We start from the raw sequence: 18,550 nt of genomic DNA on the forward strand, positions 1-18,550 counted from the left end.
TGTCTCACTGTGTCTGTACCTCAGAATACATATCTCACCTTCCTCCTGCATGTGTAATGCTGAGATGCTGAGATTCCAAGGATGTGCCACCAGGCCTAGCATTACATTGACCTTATTCCTCCGTTCTTTGTTGGTATGTTTGGTTCCGGTTTGGGGTTTTTGAGGCAGGGTCTCGCATAGTCCAGGCTGGTTGATCTCACTTTGTAGCTGATGATGCCTGAGCTCCTGATTCTGCTTCCGTCTCCTGAGGAAGATTACCATTCTTCTCTGTATTCCTTGGCACTCTTATATTTAAGCCATTTAGAACAAAATATTTTAAGTCTATTTTAAAGGGACTGGCATTCAGGGCCAGTCAAAAGGCTCTGAAGATTACGGCTTTTTTGTTTGTTTGTTTTTTTGTTTTGTTTTTCGAGACAGGGTTTCTCCGTGTAGCCCTGGATGTCCTGGAACTCACTCTGTAGTCCAGGCTGGCCTCGAACTCAGAAATCCACCTGCCTCTGCCTCCCAAGTACCGGGATTAAAGACATGCGCCACCACCGCCCGGCAAGGATTAAGGCTTTTGCCACCAAACATGGTACTTGAGTTCCATCCCTGGGACCTAAGTTGTGGAAGGAAAGAATTGACTCTTAAAATGTGTCCTTTAACCACACACACACACACACACACTCACACACACTAGACTAGAGGGAGGAAGGGAAGGAGAGAGGGAGGGAGCGATCAGGATCAGGAGGCGGGCATGCCAGGTAAGCAGACATAAAGAGGAATTAAGAAAAAGAAAGGGTGTGTCCAAATGGCTGCGGCTGTCATTAGAGTCTCATGTAACATGCAGGAAGCTCTCAGTTCAGTCCCCAGCACTACATAAAACCCAGATGTGGTAATCCCTGCTTGTAATCTCAGTGCTGGGGAGCTGGTGGAGACAGGTAAATCAGGAGTTTAGGGTCATCCTTGGCTACATAATTAGCTTAAAGTCAACCGGGCTACATGAGACTATTATGTAAAAAATTATTATGTAAAGAAACAGTGGAAACTACCAACTTTATGTGTGGCAAAAGCTCTGTGATGTTCCTGACGGCACCCTGGAAGCAGCTGTCTTCTCTGTATGGTGACACTGCAACTGTGGAAGGAGCATGTCCCCTCTGAACATTATGACGGGGTCGGGGGTGGGTACCATAACTTTCCCTATAATAAAACTCCTTGGAGCCCGGCGTGGTCGCATATACCTGCAATCCCAGGGTTCTAAAGGCTGACACAGGAGAGTTCCTACAAGTTCAGGGTCAGCTTAAATTACACAGGGTATGCAAGGCCAGACAGCTCTACACAGCAAAATTCTCGTCTTTAAAAGAATAATAAGTAGAAAATAAATAAATCTCATTCTTTATTTAACTAGCGCATAAACCCAGAAAAATATACATTTTTATGAACTCTATGATATTTAATCCATAGACATCAGCTTAAGCTGTTTGTGTCTCAGTGAGGAGTATGGTATCTATAAGTCATTCTGTGTATCTGTGCTTCCTCCTTTCTTTGTTTGCTGGGACTGAACCCGAGGTTTTATAGATGTTAGGCTGGGACTCTACCCATTTCTTACACCTGCATCATCCACCCTTCTGTGTTCTCCAGAGGGAGCAAGTGCCAGCTGTGTTCCTGCTGTAGCCAGTCTGTTCCTCCAGACCCACCTGAGAGTTCATTGCTTATCTACTTGGAATGACTAGTTTATTCTCAGAGGCACAGGCAGTGATGATGTCCCAACCGCTGGTTCCCTTTGATGTGTAGTCATTACGAAAAAGATGATCTTATAATAGTCTGTGAAACTTCTGAAGCAATTTGATTTCCCAGTTTGCTTGTTACTGAAAAATAAATAGGCTAACAGTTCACATAATTGATGATTTAAAAGTAGAAAAGTGTTTTATAAGATACCAAATGTAAAATGTAGGGTGTTTGATGGGCACCACCAAGTGGTCTTAGTTAATATTTGCTTGTTTGGATTAAAAAAAAAAAAGAGAGTTTTTCTTGTGGCCTTGACTGTCCTGGAATTTGGTCTGTAGACCAGGTTAACCCTGAACTCAGAGATCTGCCTGCCTCTCCTTCCCAAGTGCACAGGTACTATTTTTGTTAACTGAACCTTGAGACTATGGCTTGCTTTGAGGAAAGGTATTTTATTCAGTATGAAATAAGATGCTCCATTTTCTTGATGAAAACATTATGGTGACATAATCCTATGTTTACTTATAATGAGGTTTAATTATGTCTGTGTGGGAGAAGGGGTACTTGAATGTGAGTGTGGCGGAAGCGGTACCTGCATGCGAGTGTTGGTACAGAGAGGGTTAAAGCCCTTGGAGTAGGAGTTAAAACAGTTGTGAGCCATCCAACATGGCTGCCGGGATCCAAGCACAGTCCTCTGCAAGAGCAGCAAGCGTTCTTAATCACTGAGCCGTTTCTCCAGCTCCAGTGGGTTTAGTTACTGAATCAAGTCTCTGCTCTTCCCAGACAAACTTTTGTAAGGGCGCTAGAGAAGAGGCCCTCCAGAGCAGCGGTGATCCTTAACATCTGCACAGAACTTCTGATCCACGTCGTATCTAGTCTCTAACAGGACTGTGTATTACAAAGTCGACACGGGATATTTATTACATGAATGTAAGGGTGAATAAAAAAAAAAGAATGTACCAGTTAATTCTGGTTTTGTCTACTGAAAAAAATATTGCTAAATAAATATTTTCAGTAACCTTTAAACCCATTATAAAATTCTTAACCCATTGAGGCTTGGGGGTGTGGTCTTTGTATATGCATACCCGTGGAGGCCAGAGGTCAACATTGGGCACCATCCTCTATTGCCGCCCACTTATCTTTTTTATCTAGGGTCTCTCACTGAATACAGAGCTAGGTTTGATTGTGCTAGGTTTGCTAGTGAACAAACCCAGAGATCCCAACCCATAAAGTGCAGCAAGTACTTTATGGACTGAGCCATTTCCCCTTCTCCTTCTTGAGACTCTTAAAGTCTGGTTAAGTTAAAAGGATCACAGTGACAGGGTTTAATACATCGCAGGCGGTCTTATTCTTCTTTTAAGATACGGCTTTTTAAACTGAGTGCATAGGGGCTACAGAGATAGTAGAACTCATGTACTTGGGATTGGATTCCCAGCATCTCCCCTGCCCCTCCCCCGAAAAAAAAGAGAAAACAAATACATGTAGGTATTTCATGAACAGTGTTTGGATGTTTTGACCTTTTTTATATACCTCTATTTTCCACTCGTTGGAAAATGTTCTGGACTTTTGGTTTTGAGGTCTTGTTGTTGCCTTTTAACTCTAGCATATATGTAGGAACAACATGGGGCCTGACAGAAGTAATCTGGTCAGATGCTCTTGAAGTAAAAACGTAAATCTGCTGCTTTTGTGGACTGTGTTAGTATTGGTGATAACACTGAGAAGGCTGGGCTTCCACTATACAGTATGTAGAATCATAGCTTGACATACCGCTTGCCTGCTGTCGATCAAAACAGAATCCACGAGAATACTGACTGTTGTGGCCGAATCATTTCTTCTAAGGCCCTTGCTGCTGTTGCTGAATTTCATACTGGGAAATGACCATGGTTTCCGGGGCCACCTGCCCAGGGCATTGCTGTGCAATGTCCTCTTTCAGTTTCAGTTTCCTCTTTCAGTTTCCTTCAACTTGTGATAAGGTTCGAAAATAAAAATAAATGAATAAATAAATAAATAAATAAATAAATGGCACCTAGTATAAAATTATTGAACAAGCTCTAAAATCTCTGTAAACACCAGATACTTTCTAGTAGCGCTATTACGTTGAGAAACAATCTGTTCTTACTCTAAGGACAAGTAGTAAATTATTCAGGATGTAGTACACAGGGAAGAATCAATTATCTTAGAGTAACTTTTCAAATTTTAGAGATATTTTAGTTATCTGTACAAAACCTTATAAGGAAGAGTTATGCAATATTCTTCCACCTAGAAATATTTTAAAGTGTAAATATGAATGCAAAGGAAATCTTTGTTTTAATCCTCAATCCTTGTTTTACTTCGAGTTACTATTGCTGTGATGAAATGCCATGACCAAGAAAAGGTTTCTTTGGCTCACAGGTCCAAACCAGTTCATCAAAGGCAGTGAGAGCAGCAGTTCACACAGGGCGTGAGGCTGGAGGCAGGAGCTGATGCAGAAGTCCTGTAGGGGTGATGCTTATTGGCTTACTCCCCCCTGCTCAGCCTCATCTTTTATAGAACCCAGGACCACTAGCCCAGGGATGGTACCACTCACAATGGGCTGGGCCCTCCCACATCAATTACTAATTAAGAAAGTGTCCTTCAGTCTTTCTCCTTCAGCCCTATCTTATGGAGTCATTTTCTTTTTTCTTTTTTGGTTTTTCGAGACAGGGTTTCTCTGTGCAGCCCTGGCTATCCTGGAACTCACTCTGTAGACCAGGCTGGCCTCGAACTCAGAAATCCGCCTGCCTCTGCCTCCCAAGTGTTGGGATTAAAGGCGTGCGCCACCACTGCCCGGCTTATGGAGTCGTTTTCTTAAATGAGGTTCCCTCCTCTCGGGTGGCTTTAGCTTGTGTCAGGTTGACATGAAACTATCCAGCACAATGTTTATCTCATATAGTATGGCATGCTATTTGCATATAACCTATTTGCATTTTTACAAACTTTATTTTTAACTCTTAATTTTTAAAACTGAGACCAGTCTATGTTGTCAAGGCTGGCTCCAAACATCTGTGCTCAGATGACCCTCCTACTTCACCTAAGTAGGTAGGTGTGACTTAACATTTTGTTTTCTAAGACAAAGTCTGGCCTGAAACTGCTGTGTAGACCACACGGGTCTTGAACTCAGAGATCTGCCTGCTTCTGCCTCCCAGGTGTTGGGGTTAAAGGCAAGCACCACCACAGACAAATTAAATTGTAAGCAAAAAGTTCCTTAGAAGAAATAACTCTCCTCATTCAATTCAAATATTTTCTAGGATTCTAGAGTGTTTTTGATTAGTGATAAACAGTTTTTTATGTTCTGTAGATTTGGGGAAGCACATTACCTGTAGACTTATGTAAGAAAATTATACATTCTAATAAAGTAAATGAACCATAAATGTAGGGGTTTTCTTTTGTTAGATTTGCTTTATGTAAGATGGGCTCTTGCTGTGTACTCTGAAGTATTCTTAAACTCAAGATCCTCTCACCTTAGCATCCAGGGTGCATTACAGATTTGTACTGCCATACTATGGAATTTTATGTTTATTCTCTAGTTGGAAACTAGTTATGTCTTTTAAATTCATTTGCATATATAAATGGCAGGATGATACGGTGATTTGCATTTTTATACTTTCTAACACAAGTTTGATGTGGAAGGAACTGGGGAAAGTAAATAAAAGTAACTCGTCTCTATTCACCTTTTTAGATGCCGGAATTTCAGAAAAGCTCAGTTCGCATCAAGAACCCTACAAAAGTAGAAGAAATTATCTGTGGTCTCATTAAAGGAGGTGCTGCCAAACTTCAGGTGACTTTAAGCTTTTTTAAACATTGAAGCTGATTTGCGAGTGATAGCTGCTTGGAGAAGGAAAATCCCGTTCTCAGTTCTCACCAGCTAAGGGATGCTGGGTCTGTCAGCCACACACTATGGCACTCACCTGACTCGACTCGGGAGTTTTGCCAACACAAGACAGACTCCATGGTTTGGGTTGGGTTTGGTATTTTTTGTCTTCTTAGTTTCTTTGCTTTGTTTGTGTGGAGAGAAAGTGAGCAAACACACGGAGGTGAGGAGGATCTAGGAAGAGTTGAGGAAGGGGAAGATGATGATCAAAAGATATTGTATAAAAAATTTAAGCCAATTGAAAAGAAAAGTTGAAGTAGTTGCATCTGTCTGGTGTCAGTGACACAGCACTGCAGGGTGAATGAATCTGTGGGTCCAGCACCTAGCAACTGCAGGGGAAAACTTGTTCATTAGTCTCCAGGTTTGATAAAATCTTAGTAGTGGTGGGGTTTGTGCGTATTAAGTTCTAAGGTAACTAGTATATAAACATGCTAAACCATTCCGGGGGTCACAGTTAAAAGAGTACAGTTTCAAGTTATTCTATATGTTAATTAACTGAGTCATTATCAAATTAAAATGTAACTCTAAGGGATAGTTGAGTTTTACATGTTTCTCTCACCGTTGGTCTGGAATTTTTATGGTTTGCTTCCAGCTCCCAAGTGCTGGGATCATGGCAGGCATCGTCCCAAGCTCAAGGTTATTCTAACTATAGAATGACAGAATAAATGGGAAAGACCCGAAGACATTACCTATTCCAACTTCATTGTAAGGATTCCTTTGCTATGTTAACTGCCTAAAAGCTAACTTATTATCCATTTAAGTCATATCCAGAGCAGAGTAGCAGAAACAAATGAGGCGCTACCTCAATAAGGTGGAAGGCAAGAACCAACTCCTAGAAGTTGTCCTCTGGCCCCCACATACCAGAGCATGCTGTACTCACATGGATACACACACAGATTTTCTTGTTTTCGAAACAGTGTCTCTGTCTAACAGCCCTGGCTGTCCTTGAACCCACAGAGATCCGCTTTCCTCTACCTCCCTAGTGCTGTGATTAAAGGCAGTGCTCGGCAGGTGAAGGGTTCCAGGATCTATATATTTGCTTAGCATAGTGAACTTCGGATTGTGGTGGACTTGTTTACAATTATTCCTTCTCCTTTTTCTTACAGATAATAACAGACTTTGATATGACTCTGAGTAGGTTTTCCTACAATGGGAAAAGATGTCCAACATGTCACAGTAAGTGTGGTACTACTCAACAAGTTAATGAGTGTAATCATAAATGTTTATCAGTGAAGTGACTGAGGGGTTCGGTGTACTTTTCTCTCTTTGATGTTGAAACTGCAGAAACTTGCTTGTGATGTTTTGAGGAATGGTTTTTACTCATTCTAAGTGAATGGGTTATTTTCATGTATGCTTTTGGAGGAAAAGGAAATGAATGAAGACTTCAAAATATTTCTCACTGTTTATAGTCTATTTATTACCCAAGAAATACTTGAAAGGTCTTACATTTGGGGATAACCCCAAAAGATGATCAAATGTTGTTCATTAGATTTCTGTTGCTGTTGTAAACACTATGAGCAGAAGCAGCCTGGGGAGCAAGGGGTTTATTGTGCTTGCGGTTGGAGTCGGTCATAGAGGGAACCCAAGACAAGAGGTCAAGCGGAGGGCTCGTGCAGAGAGCGTGGAGGAATGCTGCTAGCTAGGCTGCTCCTCTAGCGCTTGCTCAACCTGCTTTCTTAACACAACCTAGGGTGGAGCCATCCCTAGTGAGCCGGCCCTTGCCACACCCGCCCTCACTCAAGAAATGTCCCACAGACTTGCCCACAGCCCAGTCTGATGGAGACATTTTCTCAGCTGTGGTTCCAGCTGGCACACTCTTGAGTTACGGATGAAGCTCAGCAGTAGGGCACTAGGCTAGCATGTGTAAAGCCCTGACATTGAATTCTGACAGCACAAAATTAAACTATTTATAATGACAGCAGCTTGGAAGGCAACTAAAATTCTGTCCCATCCACATGCCAGAAACCATTGTGAATATATATATATATATATATATATATATATATATATATATATTTAAAAAAAGAAAAGAAAAAACTCTAGATTTGACTTGAGTTCATTTTACCTAGTTCATTAATAATAAATCAAACTTTGAGAAGATATATACTAAAATACTAGTAATTAAACTTTTCCATATTTTCACATGAAGTGACATTCTTAAGAAAATGATATCTTTCCTGGCTGGGGCACAGGTAGTTCACTTGGTGGAGTGGAGGCCTTGCATACGTGAAGCCCTGGGTTCAGTCTCTAAGGTGGCATAAACTGGGTATAGTTGGCTCATGCTTATAATCCCGGGAGTGGAGCAGTGGAGGCAAAAGGATCCTAAATTCAGAATCAGCATGGATTGCATGAGATCTTATGTCCAGGTTTGGCGTCTGATCATTCTAAAGCAGAGATCAAAACCAACTTGGGGAGAGAACAGGTTTATTTGGGTTTCTGGTTACAGCCCCTCGTCTTGGGAAGCCAAGGCAGGAACTGAAGCAGAGACATGAAGGCGTACTGGCCTGCTCTCCTTGCCTTCTTACACGACCCAGGACAGGGGTAGACTCAAATGGGCTGGGTCTTCTCGCATCAATTGTTAATCAAGCAGAATCCCCTATAGATGTGGCCATAGGCCAGCCTGTTGGACGCAGTTCCTCAGTTGAGGTTCTCTGTTCCCAGGTGACTGTAGTTTGTGTCACATTAATGTGAACCACCCAGCACACCCTGTCTCCAAATAGAAAGAAAAAGAAAATTATAAACTTTGAGATGTATTTGTTGCTTCTATTTATTAAAAAGGAAGGTGAAAATGAAAATATTATACAATTGGTTTGTTTGAAGATATTTTTTAGCTAGGTGGTATATGTGAAGAATTACTAAATCTCAGATTCTGAAGCCATCACCTGGAGCAAGACCACTTGAAGGACAGCACTGAGGACAAAAGTTGCAGGAACCACAGTAGTTGACCTGGCTCTTAAAGACAAAAGAAGCAAGTTATCTTTATTAGTGGTGGCATCAACCAGAATAGTTTCTTTAACACCTATATTGTTCTCTCTCTCTCTCTCCCTCTCTCTCTCTCTCTAGATATCATTGACAACTGTAAGCTTGTTACAGATGAATGTCGAAGAAAGGTAACTATCAAATCATTACAAATGTACAGTTAAGTCTTTCATTACCTCCTCTGATTTATGTTTTTTTTGTTTGTTTTGTTTTGTTTTCCCTCAGACAGGAATGAATGTCAGAAGCTAGGCATGATAGCATACACATAGAATCCCAGACTAAAGTCTGGGAAGAAATTCTCACATTTAGAGCCAACAGTAGCTACCTGGTGATGCTCGTCCTCCACTTACCCCCACTCCCACCTCAAAAGCAGTGAAATGAATAATGCTAAGTCCTCGCAGCCATATCCGGCACGTAATAAGCACTCGATAAGTATCAAGTTTATTGTATGAATTTAATCTTAGCTTTTTTTTTTTTTTCCAAAATGGGGTCTCATTTAGCCCAGACTAGCTTTGAACTCACTGGCTAGCTGAGTAACACCTACAGATCCTGCTCCCCTTTCCTCGACCTCCCAGGGGCTAGGATTACAGGGTGTGCAACCGTTGCCAGCACAACCAGCTTTAGAAGGTGTTATTAGAACACTCTGGGTCCTTACATTAACTGTGAAGACAAAGGTCTCCTGATGGTTTGCCCTCTTATACTGATCAGGGTGTTCCTGGGGTGCCTGCCTCTGTCTTTACAGGGCAACTCATGGTACTCATCAAAGTTAATCACTTGATTTCAGGACTAAACTTTTCAGATCTGGTGGTTCCGACCTGAAATCCTACTACTTAGGCTGAAGCAGATGGATTTGAACATTCAAGGCCACCTGGGTAACAAAGCAAAGAACCTGGCCCAAAATAGAAAATAAAACTGGGCCGGGCAGGAGAGCAGAGACCAGTCAATGAGATCACTTGCCTACCATGGGCAGTGCCTCACATTCAGTCTGCAGTACCACAGCACAGCAGAACAAAGCCTGAAAATAAACCCACACTTGTCTGTGACGCTCGTGAGGAGCACTCGGTCTCACTGAAGTGCTGTCTTGGGACTAAGGTGGCTTCCGAAGGTGAATGTAACTATGTAAATGAAGATCAAACCGTCTCCAATTTTGATTTTTACTGAAAAGTGGTCTATAGGCTGTGTTTTTTACTGTTTACGTTGTTTTCTGTAGTAGCCAGGTAAATGACAAAACTGTATATCCTCACAACTAAGTCACTCGTTTCTATCCAGTTACTGCAGTTAAAGGAGCAGTACTATGCTATCGAGGTTGATCCTGTTCTCACCGTGGAAGAGAAGTTCCCTTACATGGTAGAGTGGTGAGTACCTCTGGGCAGTGGGGACACTGCTAATGATACAGTGGCCCAGTTAAAACTGGTGTCTTGTTTCCTCCTTTACTGTACGCAGATAGATACACAGGTAATGAATACAGAAAAACTTAGTCACCTCGATGAACCGACAGCCTGCGACGTACGTGCCTTGAGATGACATGCAGTAAGAGTAAATAAAAACTCTGGCACATGAGTCTTAAAAGCTACATCTTTATTTTAAAGCTTATTAGACAAGACATGATCTAAGTACAGAGAGAAAAAACTAGGATCCGTGCTGCATCTGTCCTAATGTGGAGGACAAGGCCTCTGGTGTTGGCTGTGTTCGCCAAACTGCAACATTCTCGGAGACCACAGTGAGAGGTTTGGGTGGAACTCCAGGACAAGACAAACATTGACAAACTTAGAGATGCAGAGGAGTCCACCAGGATGATACAGAAACTAGAGCCAGATCCACTGAGAGGCATTCCAAGAAGTAGGAAGTGCTTTGATTTGAGCGGCAACATCTGCTTTAAATTGAAGAGATCAAGAATGTTTGAAGGAACCATCAGGGTCCATGGACAGTCCAACTGTGTGTGTATTAAATGTTGAAAAGAGATTTTTCTCTGCGCACATGTCGAATCAAAACTGGATCTAGCTTTGGAACACTTGAAAAGATTGATTTTTGTATGGAGAAAGGACAGTTCTGCCGTTACTTTTATCTGTGGATGGAATAAGCTTTGATCACAGAGACAGTCTGTTCTGCATACCTGTAACCCTGTAAGTTGGAAAGCTGAGGCAGAGGGGATTGTTTCTGGTTTGAGCTACCCAAGCTCGAATAGTGAGTATAGGCCAATAGGGCTTTCTAACAGGAAGCTGTCAGACAAGAAGAAAGGAGAGGGAAAACTGATGGAAAAGAAGGACTAACACTTCAAATCCTAGAGGGATATTCAGTTATTAAGGAAAGATTCTGGTTCCTCCTTGGAGAAGGCAGTTTTCATAGTTGTGAAGACTCAGGTTCTGAGGGCCTGTTACACTGCTGCAGTGGTTATGTGTATAGCAGTAAAGCAGGCCAGCGTGTACATAACACTTGCCTGCCAAGAATTTTTCTTTTATACTAGGCAGCATTCCATTACTTTGAGATTTCATGGAAATTTAAGCTTTCAGCTGATTAAAGAATTACTAAGCTTATTTCTGAAAGGAGGAAGAAGCCTGACAGCCCAAGTTAGACTGAACCTTATCTGTAGACTGAGGAAAGAAAGGCTTACAGCTGTTTTGACGATTCCTTAAGATATATTTATACTAAAACTGAGTCTGAGAGGTCTGGGGCACTGGAAGAGAACACCGGCACACATTTTAAGTTCTTCCATCTCAGAGAGTTAAGTCCACATGGTGAGGACCTGTTGGGAGCAACCTTGCTTATACACTGAAGGCCTAAGTCAGCCTACTAACACAAAGTCTTGGTCTCTGTGAGAAAACACTAACCCTAGGACAGATAGCGGTAGACCTTGTAGACAAGTAGCCTTGGTGGAAAACTACCAACCTAGATAAGAACAAGTAGTCATAGGTCTTGTGGATAGGTAGCCTTGGTGGAGGGTACCAACCCAGATAAGAACAAGTGAATCATAGATCTGATGGACAGAGTCATAGTGACCTGTGCCGCCCTGCTTCTTCTGTGAACTTTTACCCAGCCAAAACCTTGGTCTGGAAGATATCTGTACTCCCCGCTGAGAACACCTATGCTCCTACGTCATCCCCCTCCCCACATCCTGCCGCTATGTGTATATAACCCCTGTGTGAAAAAATTAAAATAGTGGTTTGATCAGACTATAGACAAGCCGTGGTTCTTTGCATTCGCCTGTTCTCCCATTCTCTCCTTCAGGTGGTCCCCCAGTCCTAGTCCACTGCCCTGCTGGACGGGGCAAGGATCAGCACTCAATCAGGAATGATTTGCAATCAAGATAGCAGTTTTAATATTTTAACTGATCTCTCTCCCTTCTTTGATCATAAACTCCAGGTATACTAAATCACACGGCTTGCTTGTTGAACAAGGCATACCAAAAGCCAAACTTAAAGAGATCGTGGCTGACTCTGATGTCATGCTCAAGTAAGTCTCCTGTGTTCTGTTGCTTCTGTTGCCTACAGAATTATCTGCTGTTGTATATATTCAGTTATGTGTTTTAATTAAAAATAACCTGTTGCATTATTCCTTAAGATCAGACATATCAGTGTCAAAAAATAAATAGTGCTGCAGTAAGAAAAGCATCTGAGGTTAGAGCTGCTGTGGTTGAGGTGTGGCTCACTTGGCAGAGTGCTCTAGCAGTGCCCACAGCTCCAGCTCCGTGCTTGATCTGAGCACTGAATAAAACTGGCATTGTAGGGGACTGGAGAGGTAGCTCAGCAGTTAAGGGCACTTGCTGCTCTTCCAGAGGACCAGGGTTTGATTACCAGCACTTACATATCCACTGACTGCAGTCTGAAACTCCAGTTCCAGGGGACCCAAGACTCTTTTCTGGCCTCCGTGGGCACAAGGAATGCCTGTGATACACCGAGATACATGCAGTCAAAACACCCATACACATAAAATACAATTTAAAAACATTTTTTTTAAAAACCTGGACATGGTGGTTCATGCCTACAATCCCAGCGTTTGGGAGATGATGCAGGAGGATCCTGAATAAAATAGATGTCTGAGACCAGCTTGGGATACAGAAAACTCTTATCCAAAAAGGTTTTTGTTTTTAAGTTAGATTTGCTGTGGGTGGTAAGTGCGTTGGAAGATTCTAGTGATAATTTGTATTTCCTTTCTCCATTTTTTTTAATTTTAAGAATAATGTACAGACTTATGTAACCAATATGATTTTCAAATTCCTTGGAAACAGTTTTGAAAGATCTGAAATTTGAAGGAAATAATTATAAGCTATAAAGGTTTTAACTAAGACTTGTTTCTAAATTTACATGAGTCTTGTTTTGAAATTCTCATTCTTTTAAACTTTACAGGAACATATTTTAATAGGTATTTTATATAGGTAAAGTAGTTGCATGGATTTGGCATAGTGTCAAAAACCTGTGGTTACAGAATTCAGGAGGCAGAGGTGGAGGAATTCACAGCCAGTTGAGGGCCAACTAAGTCTACATAGTGAGTACTATACCACACACACACACACACACACACACACACACACAGAATATTAACAGTATGGATTATAATTGTGTGGAAATCAAGCTTACTTTCAGTACTTTTTACCAGCCTTAAATTTTTTTCAACTCATTTGACAAATATGGCAAAGCTGTTTTTCCTTCCCTCTGTGCTGGCATCTGAACCTGGGGCCTCCCACATGTTGGGCAATCACTCTCCTCTGCCGCTAAACTACCCCCAACCACGTTATCACATTGTCCTGGGATGATAAAATGATTATGATTAAGGAAGAAAAGATTCAATTGTCAAAGAGTAAGGACCGTTAAATGTCTCACTGCTAAGCACCAAGAGCTTAATTTAACCTGTAGCTGAAAAGAGTGAAAAGGTAAAGATAATCATATTAAGAGAAAGAAGCCGTAATTAGACAAGAATCACACATTTTCTGTCGGATACAGGATATGTAGCCTGAAGTATACATAGATCTGCATACATTTGATAAGAACATAGAGGCACAGGGAAGAAGACATATACACACAGGGGAGGGGAGGGGAGGGGAGGAACAGAGGATGGTAAGGGTATGGAGATGAATCCTATAGATTTGCTTTCTCTAAATCTATCTGTATGTGTGTAGCATGAGGGTGATGAATTGTTTGGTGAGAGGAAGGAGCCATCCAGAGAAGGATGGTGGGGATGAGGGAACAGATGGATGAACAGATGCAGCGGCGTGTATGTGTGTGAAGCCCATTAAAGTACATACATAAAGGGTCGTGAAAAGGAGCAGTGGCTGGTGAAAGAGAACGTAGCTAGGTTTTGCTGCTCCGCTCTCCTGGTGGAAGATCAGAACACCCTAGTGGGCTTACTTTTAAGTGGCGTAAATTGTAGGCTTTTATCCATGTTCACTATAAGTCTAAAACCATCTAGCTTGTACTTGCTAGACTTAATAGCAAGGTAAAGAGTCAACCATTGGCTTGGTCATTGTTTTGGAATGAGAATATGACTTGTAGAAACAGGTGGAAATATTTTGCTTTATACCCTCTAAGTGAAAAAGATAGAAACATTTCTCATAAGCACGCCGTGTCTCCACTTGCAGGGAAGGATACGAGAGTTTCTTCGGTAAACTTCAGCAGCACGGTATCCCTGTGTTCATATTTTCGGCTGGTATTGGTGACGTACTCGAAGAAGTTATCCGGCAGGCTGGAGTTTATCACTCAAACGTCAAAGTAGTGTCTAACTTCATGGATTTTGATGAAAATGTAAGAATGCAAAATCGTTCCTCGGAGCTACTATCCAATCTGAAATATTCCAGTCATGTAAACACACGTGTTCTTTATTAATAACAGGTAGACGTTGCTGATCGGCTATTCATGGAACTCATCTGTTATATTTCAGTGTTATATTTGTTATTTTATGCCCTTAAAAGTTTTATTAACAAGTTAGTAAGTTAATATTAAAATTCATAAAACTTGGCAGATAGTGATGGCACACACATTTAATCCCAGCACATGGGAAACATAGGCAGGTGAGAGTTTGCCAGGCTGGTCTGCAAAGCTAGGTCCAAGACAGCCAGGGCTACATAGGGAAACCTTGCGGGGGGTGGGGGGGAAGAACAGGAAAGGAAAAACTTCACGAAGCTTACGTGAAAATAATTTAACAGTGCATCTCTGGAGTCTACCTCATAAATGGGAGAAGAAGAAGTGAATAGTACTGGCATTTTTTGGACAAGTATATTTTAAATTTCTCTGGGCATGATAGAGAATGGGTATAAGCCCAGCATTCAGCTGAGGATAGAATTATGAGCTCAAAGTCTATATATTCTCAAACGAAATAAGAACCTAAAACAGTAAAAGACACCAAGCGGAATCCTTTGGCTAGAAACAAAATGAAAAGTGACGGCGAATTCTTGACTAGCTGTGTTTTACCATCTAATACGGTGAGTGGAGCATATGTTGTTTTGGAGTCCTTCCTCCCTCTCGTGTGTGACGGACTTCTGTGTTATGAGATCAAGTCAAACACATGATAAATAGTGACATCTATTTAGAATCATAAGATGTAAAAAACTTAACAAGTAAAATTTGTAAACACCTATTATTTCAAGCCAGAGAGATGGCTCAGTGCTTATAGATGCTTCCCACCAAGCCTAACAGCTCGCTTTTAATCCCAGGTCCTCTGGGTGGAAGGGGAGGGCCAGCTCCTGCAAGTGGTCCTTTACGCTCCAAGTATCCCCTGCCACGGGCATCTACAGACATACACATACCATAAATCAATATAATCATGTTTTTCTTGTTACTTAAAATATTTTTAACAGGGAGTGCTGAAAGGATTCAAAGGAGAGCTAATTCACGTATTCAACAAACATGATGGTGCCCTGAAGAATACGGACTACTTCAGCCAGCTGAAAGATAACAGCAACATCATTCTGCTCGGGGATTCCCAAGGAGACTTAAGGATGGCTGACGGCGTAGCCAACGTGGAACACATTCTGAAGATTGGTTATCTGAATGACAGAGTAAGTGTGCAGAGCTGTAGCTTAATTTTCTTTTTGAAAAATTAAGATGAAACATTGTAGTTAGTTGCCAAAGGCGGGTAAGGCAGTATTTTAACCTCCTGCTTCAGTGGTGATTAGGGGAGATAAGAAGCAGGGCCCTGCGTGATATGTAGGGGTCACATTCTCAAAGTAGGCAGCACTCCCTAATCACGAGTGTCAAAATGTCTCCGTGCATGACCCAGTGCTCCTTGTGTATTGCCCTAAGTCAGAACCATTGCGCTGGAAAGAAACCATTTAGTGAGAAAATCTCCATGTGGAAAAATTCCTTTCCACGATAAGTCTGAGAGGATGCCAGACATGATGATGCATGTCTGTCACCCAGTGATCAAGAGACTGAGGCAGGAGGCTGGCCTCAAAGTTGAAGGCCAGGATAAGCTTATACAGCAAGACCCTGTCTCAGAAACTTAAAATCTTAATAAGAAACAAAATAATTATTTAAAAACAATTTGAGAGTATGTTTATATTTCAACCCTTGTATGAAATTAGATTTATATTCTACAGATGTAACATCGTGAGGTTAAAATTGAAATTATGTGTCCTTCGCTGCCTGTTAATTTTATTTTTGTTCTTCTGTTGATTTAGGTAGACGAGCTTTTAGAAAAATACATGGACTCTTACGATATCGTTTTAGTAAAAGAAGAATCACTGGAGGTTGTCAACTCTATTTTACAGAAGACATTATAAACAAGCCGTTGTGAGAAGACTTCTCCCAGGGTTACACCTGAATCAGGCACTGTCCATCTTGAGGAAAGACTCTTATTTATAAAACAGTCTTGCTCCTGGCATTTTCCCCTTTCCCCAACAGAGGATCTTCAGATGTGTGGGACTTGAGAAACACAGCCCCTTCCCGCTTCCGTCGCTAAACTCACCAGATTTTTTAAGTCATTAAAAAACAATCTTAAGGCCAAATTTAGAAAAACAGCTCCCTTTTCCAAAGTGAGTTTTGTAGTTTGGTGTTCTGCAGTTTCTGGGGCATTCTCCCAGGTGGGTATGTGGAGACACAGAGGACACTCTCTAGGTGGACAGTGTTCCTGATTTTAACCACTGCTAGCTTTGTAATTGGTGTGGAGTGTGACGATATCATCTCCTGAAATTGTGTTTTATTTGGTTGTTTTGCCTGGAAAAAAATATTTGCCAGGAAGTTGATTCTGAAAAAACTGTTGGTGTCCACATCACTAACATTGCAAATACTCTATGTGAAGCACTGAGAATAAACCTGAAAAGGAAAGCTTTTTTAAATTCTGTTGTCGAGATCATATCCAGCTTGTCATGGTGATGACAGATGTCTGCAATCCTAGCACATAAGAGAAAAATGCAAGACAGTCAAGAATTTAAGGGCAACCTCAAGTTAGACCAGCCTGGGCTACATGGGATCAAGGAGCAAAAACATAAACCATTTATTTTTTACATTAATCCTACTTTCAAAATACATGTCTAAGCATAAAAAGGTATCGCAGGAAAAATTTAATTTGTCCTTTAAGAATATTAAGGACTATGAAAGTTATTTTCTTTTATTGAACACAAGTCAAGAATTCCTTGTAAAAAGTTTCAGAAGCAAAGTATAGCTGGATATATCAGTTACTTTTCTGTTGCTGTGATAAAATGTGATGGCCAAGTCCACTTATGGAAGAGAGCGTTTATTTGGGTTTGACAGCTCCGGGGAGTTAGGGTTCATAATGGGGAAACAGAGGCAGCAGGAGCAGGAAGAAGTGCAAGCTCAAAACGGAGAACAAACTAGCAATGGCGGGAATCTTTAAACTCTCGAAACCATGCTTCCACTAAGGCCACACTTCCCCAGAGAGCAACACCAACTGGGGACCAAGTACTCAGGTGCCCAAGACTACGAGAGACATCACATTCAGCCCACTCACAGTGAGTTCCTTGGTGACTAAGTAATGCCAAATTATGGACCTTCTCCAGGTCCTATTCCAGATCTCTTTGCTGCTTGGCTTTTGTGGGTTTAGTTTCTACTGTGATATATTTGATCCTTATTCTAGCATATAAACTTTAGATCCTCCAGGCAACTAAGTACTTGATCTGACTTGTCTGGCCATTCACTGTGAAGAACGGTCTCCAGTCCAACCATAAGGGGCAGAAAGGCACTCTCCATTGGTGGTTTTGTTTTTTTGTTTTTTAATAAATAACATATGAAAGAGTGAAAGTATTTAATGTGAAGTTTAGTGATCAAAGCACTGAGAGCACAGTTCAAAGGAAGGAGTAGTATCAGCGTGTAGGTGAGACTGCAGGGTTTCATAAACCAAAAGTTGGGACTGGATACAGAGGTACTTTTCTATAACCCAGTACTCAGGACAAAGCAGGAGAAGCATGGGTTCCGAGCCAGACAACTACACAGCAAGACCCTGTCTCAGAAAACATGTCCCACAGATCCAAAACTGCAGGGTCTCCATTACACAAGACAAGAACAGGATATCCAAGAGGAGTCCCTGTGAGGATCCAGTATTGATAGTGTCACAGAAGCCAGAGGCCTCGTACCAGACCAATGACTCATTGCAATGAACATTTGCATGTGAAGATGTGTGGACAGAGGGATATTCTGTGTGACACGCTGTAGCTTCCACAGCGAGATATTCTCTATACTTTGTTTTTGGTTTGTTTGTTTTTAATTTTTTGTTTTTTTCTTTTTGGAGCAGGGAAGGTTGCAAGGGCAGAGGGCCAATGTGAAGGGACAGTAGTATTGGGGTGCATGGTGTGAAACTTACAGAGAATCAATTAAAAACTTAAGCAGGGAGGAGAAAAGGGAAGGAAGGAAAAGGAAAAAGAAAATGGACGTCATGAGCCCCAGTCACAATGCTGTCACATGGATAGTGGATTGGTAGGTGCAGATTAACCCAAGAAAACCTGTTGGGTGCTGCTGTAACATCTAAGACACGCCGTGGTAGACTGTACAGTGAGGGCCATGGAGATAAAGCCCGAGACTTTTTCATGGTGAT

The 18,550-nt window shown here is 41.6% G+C and overlaps 1 protein-coding gene across 4 annotated transcripts in view; it reads left to right on the forward strand.

Annotated features, from left to right (window-relative positions):
- The window catches only part of Nt5c3a (5'-nucleotidase, cytosolic IIIA), a 44,487-nt gene extending 27,649 nt beyond the window's left edge, over positions 1 to 16,838 (forward strand). For all 4 annotated transcript variants that reach the window (XM_028758370.1, XM_028758367.1, XM_028758368.1 and 1 more), the window contains 8 exons: positions 5,402 to 5,500; positions 6,700 to 6,769; positions 8,657 to 8,703; positions 9,842 to 9,927; positions 11,933 to 12,022; positions 14,145 to 14,307; positions 15,360 to 15,560; positions 16,182 to 16,838. In XM_028758370.1, coding sequence (XP_028614203.1) covers positions 5,402 to 5,500; positions 6,700 to 6,769; positions 8,657 to 8,703; positions 9,842 to 9,927; positions 11,933 to 12,022; positions 14,145 to 14,307; positions 15,360 to 15,560; positions 16,182 to 16,283 — 858 coding nt within the window. In that variant the 3' untranslated portion in view covers positions 16,284 to 16,838. The remainder of the gene's footprint in view (positions 1 to 5,401; positions 5,501 to 6,699; positions 6,770 to 8,656; positions 8,704 to 9,841; positions 9,928 to 11,932; positions 12,023 to 14,144; positions 14,308 to 15,359; positions 15,561 to 16,181) is intronic.
- The last annotated feature ends 1,712 nt before the right edge of the window (positions 16,839 to 18,550 follow it).

This window comes from Grammomys surdaster, unplaced genomic scaffold (genome assembly GCF_004785775.1).
Source record: "Grammomys surdaster isolate TR1022 unplaced genomic scaffold, NIH_TR_1.0 126197, whole genome shotgun sequence".
Classification (NCBI taxonomy): domain Eukaryota; kingdom Metazoa; phylum Chordata; class Mammalia; order Rodentia; family Muridae; genus Grammomys; species Grammomys surdaster.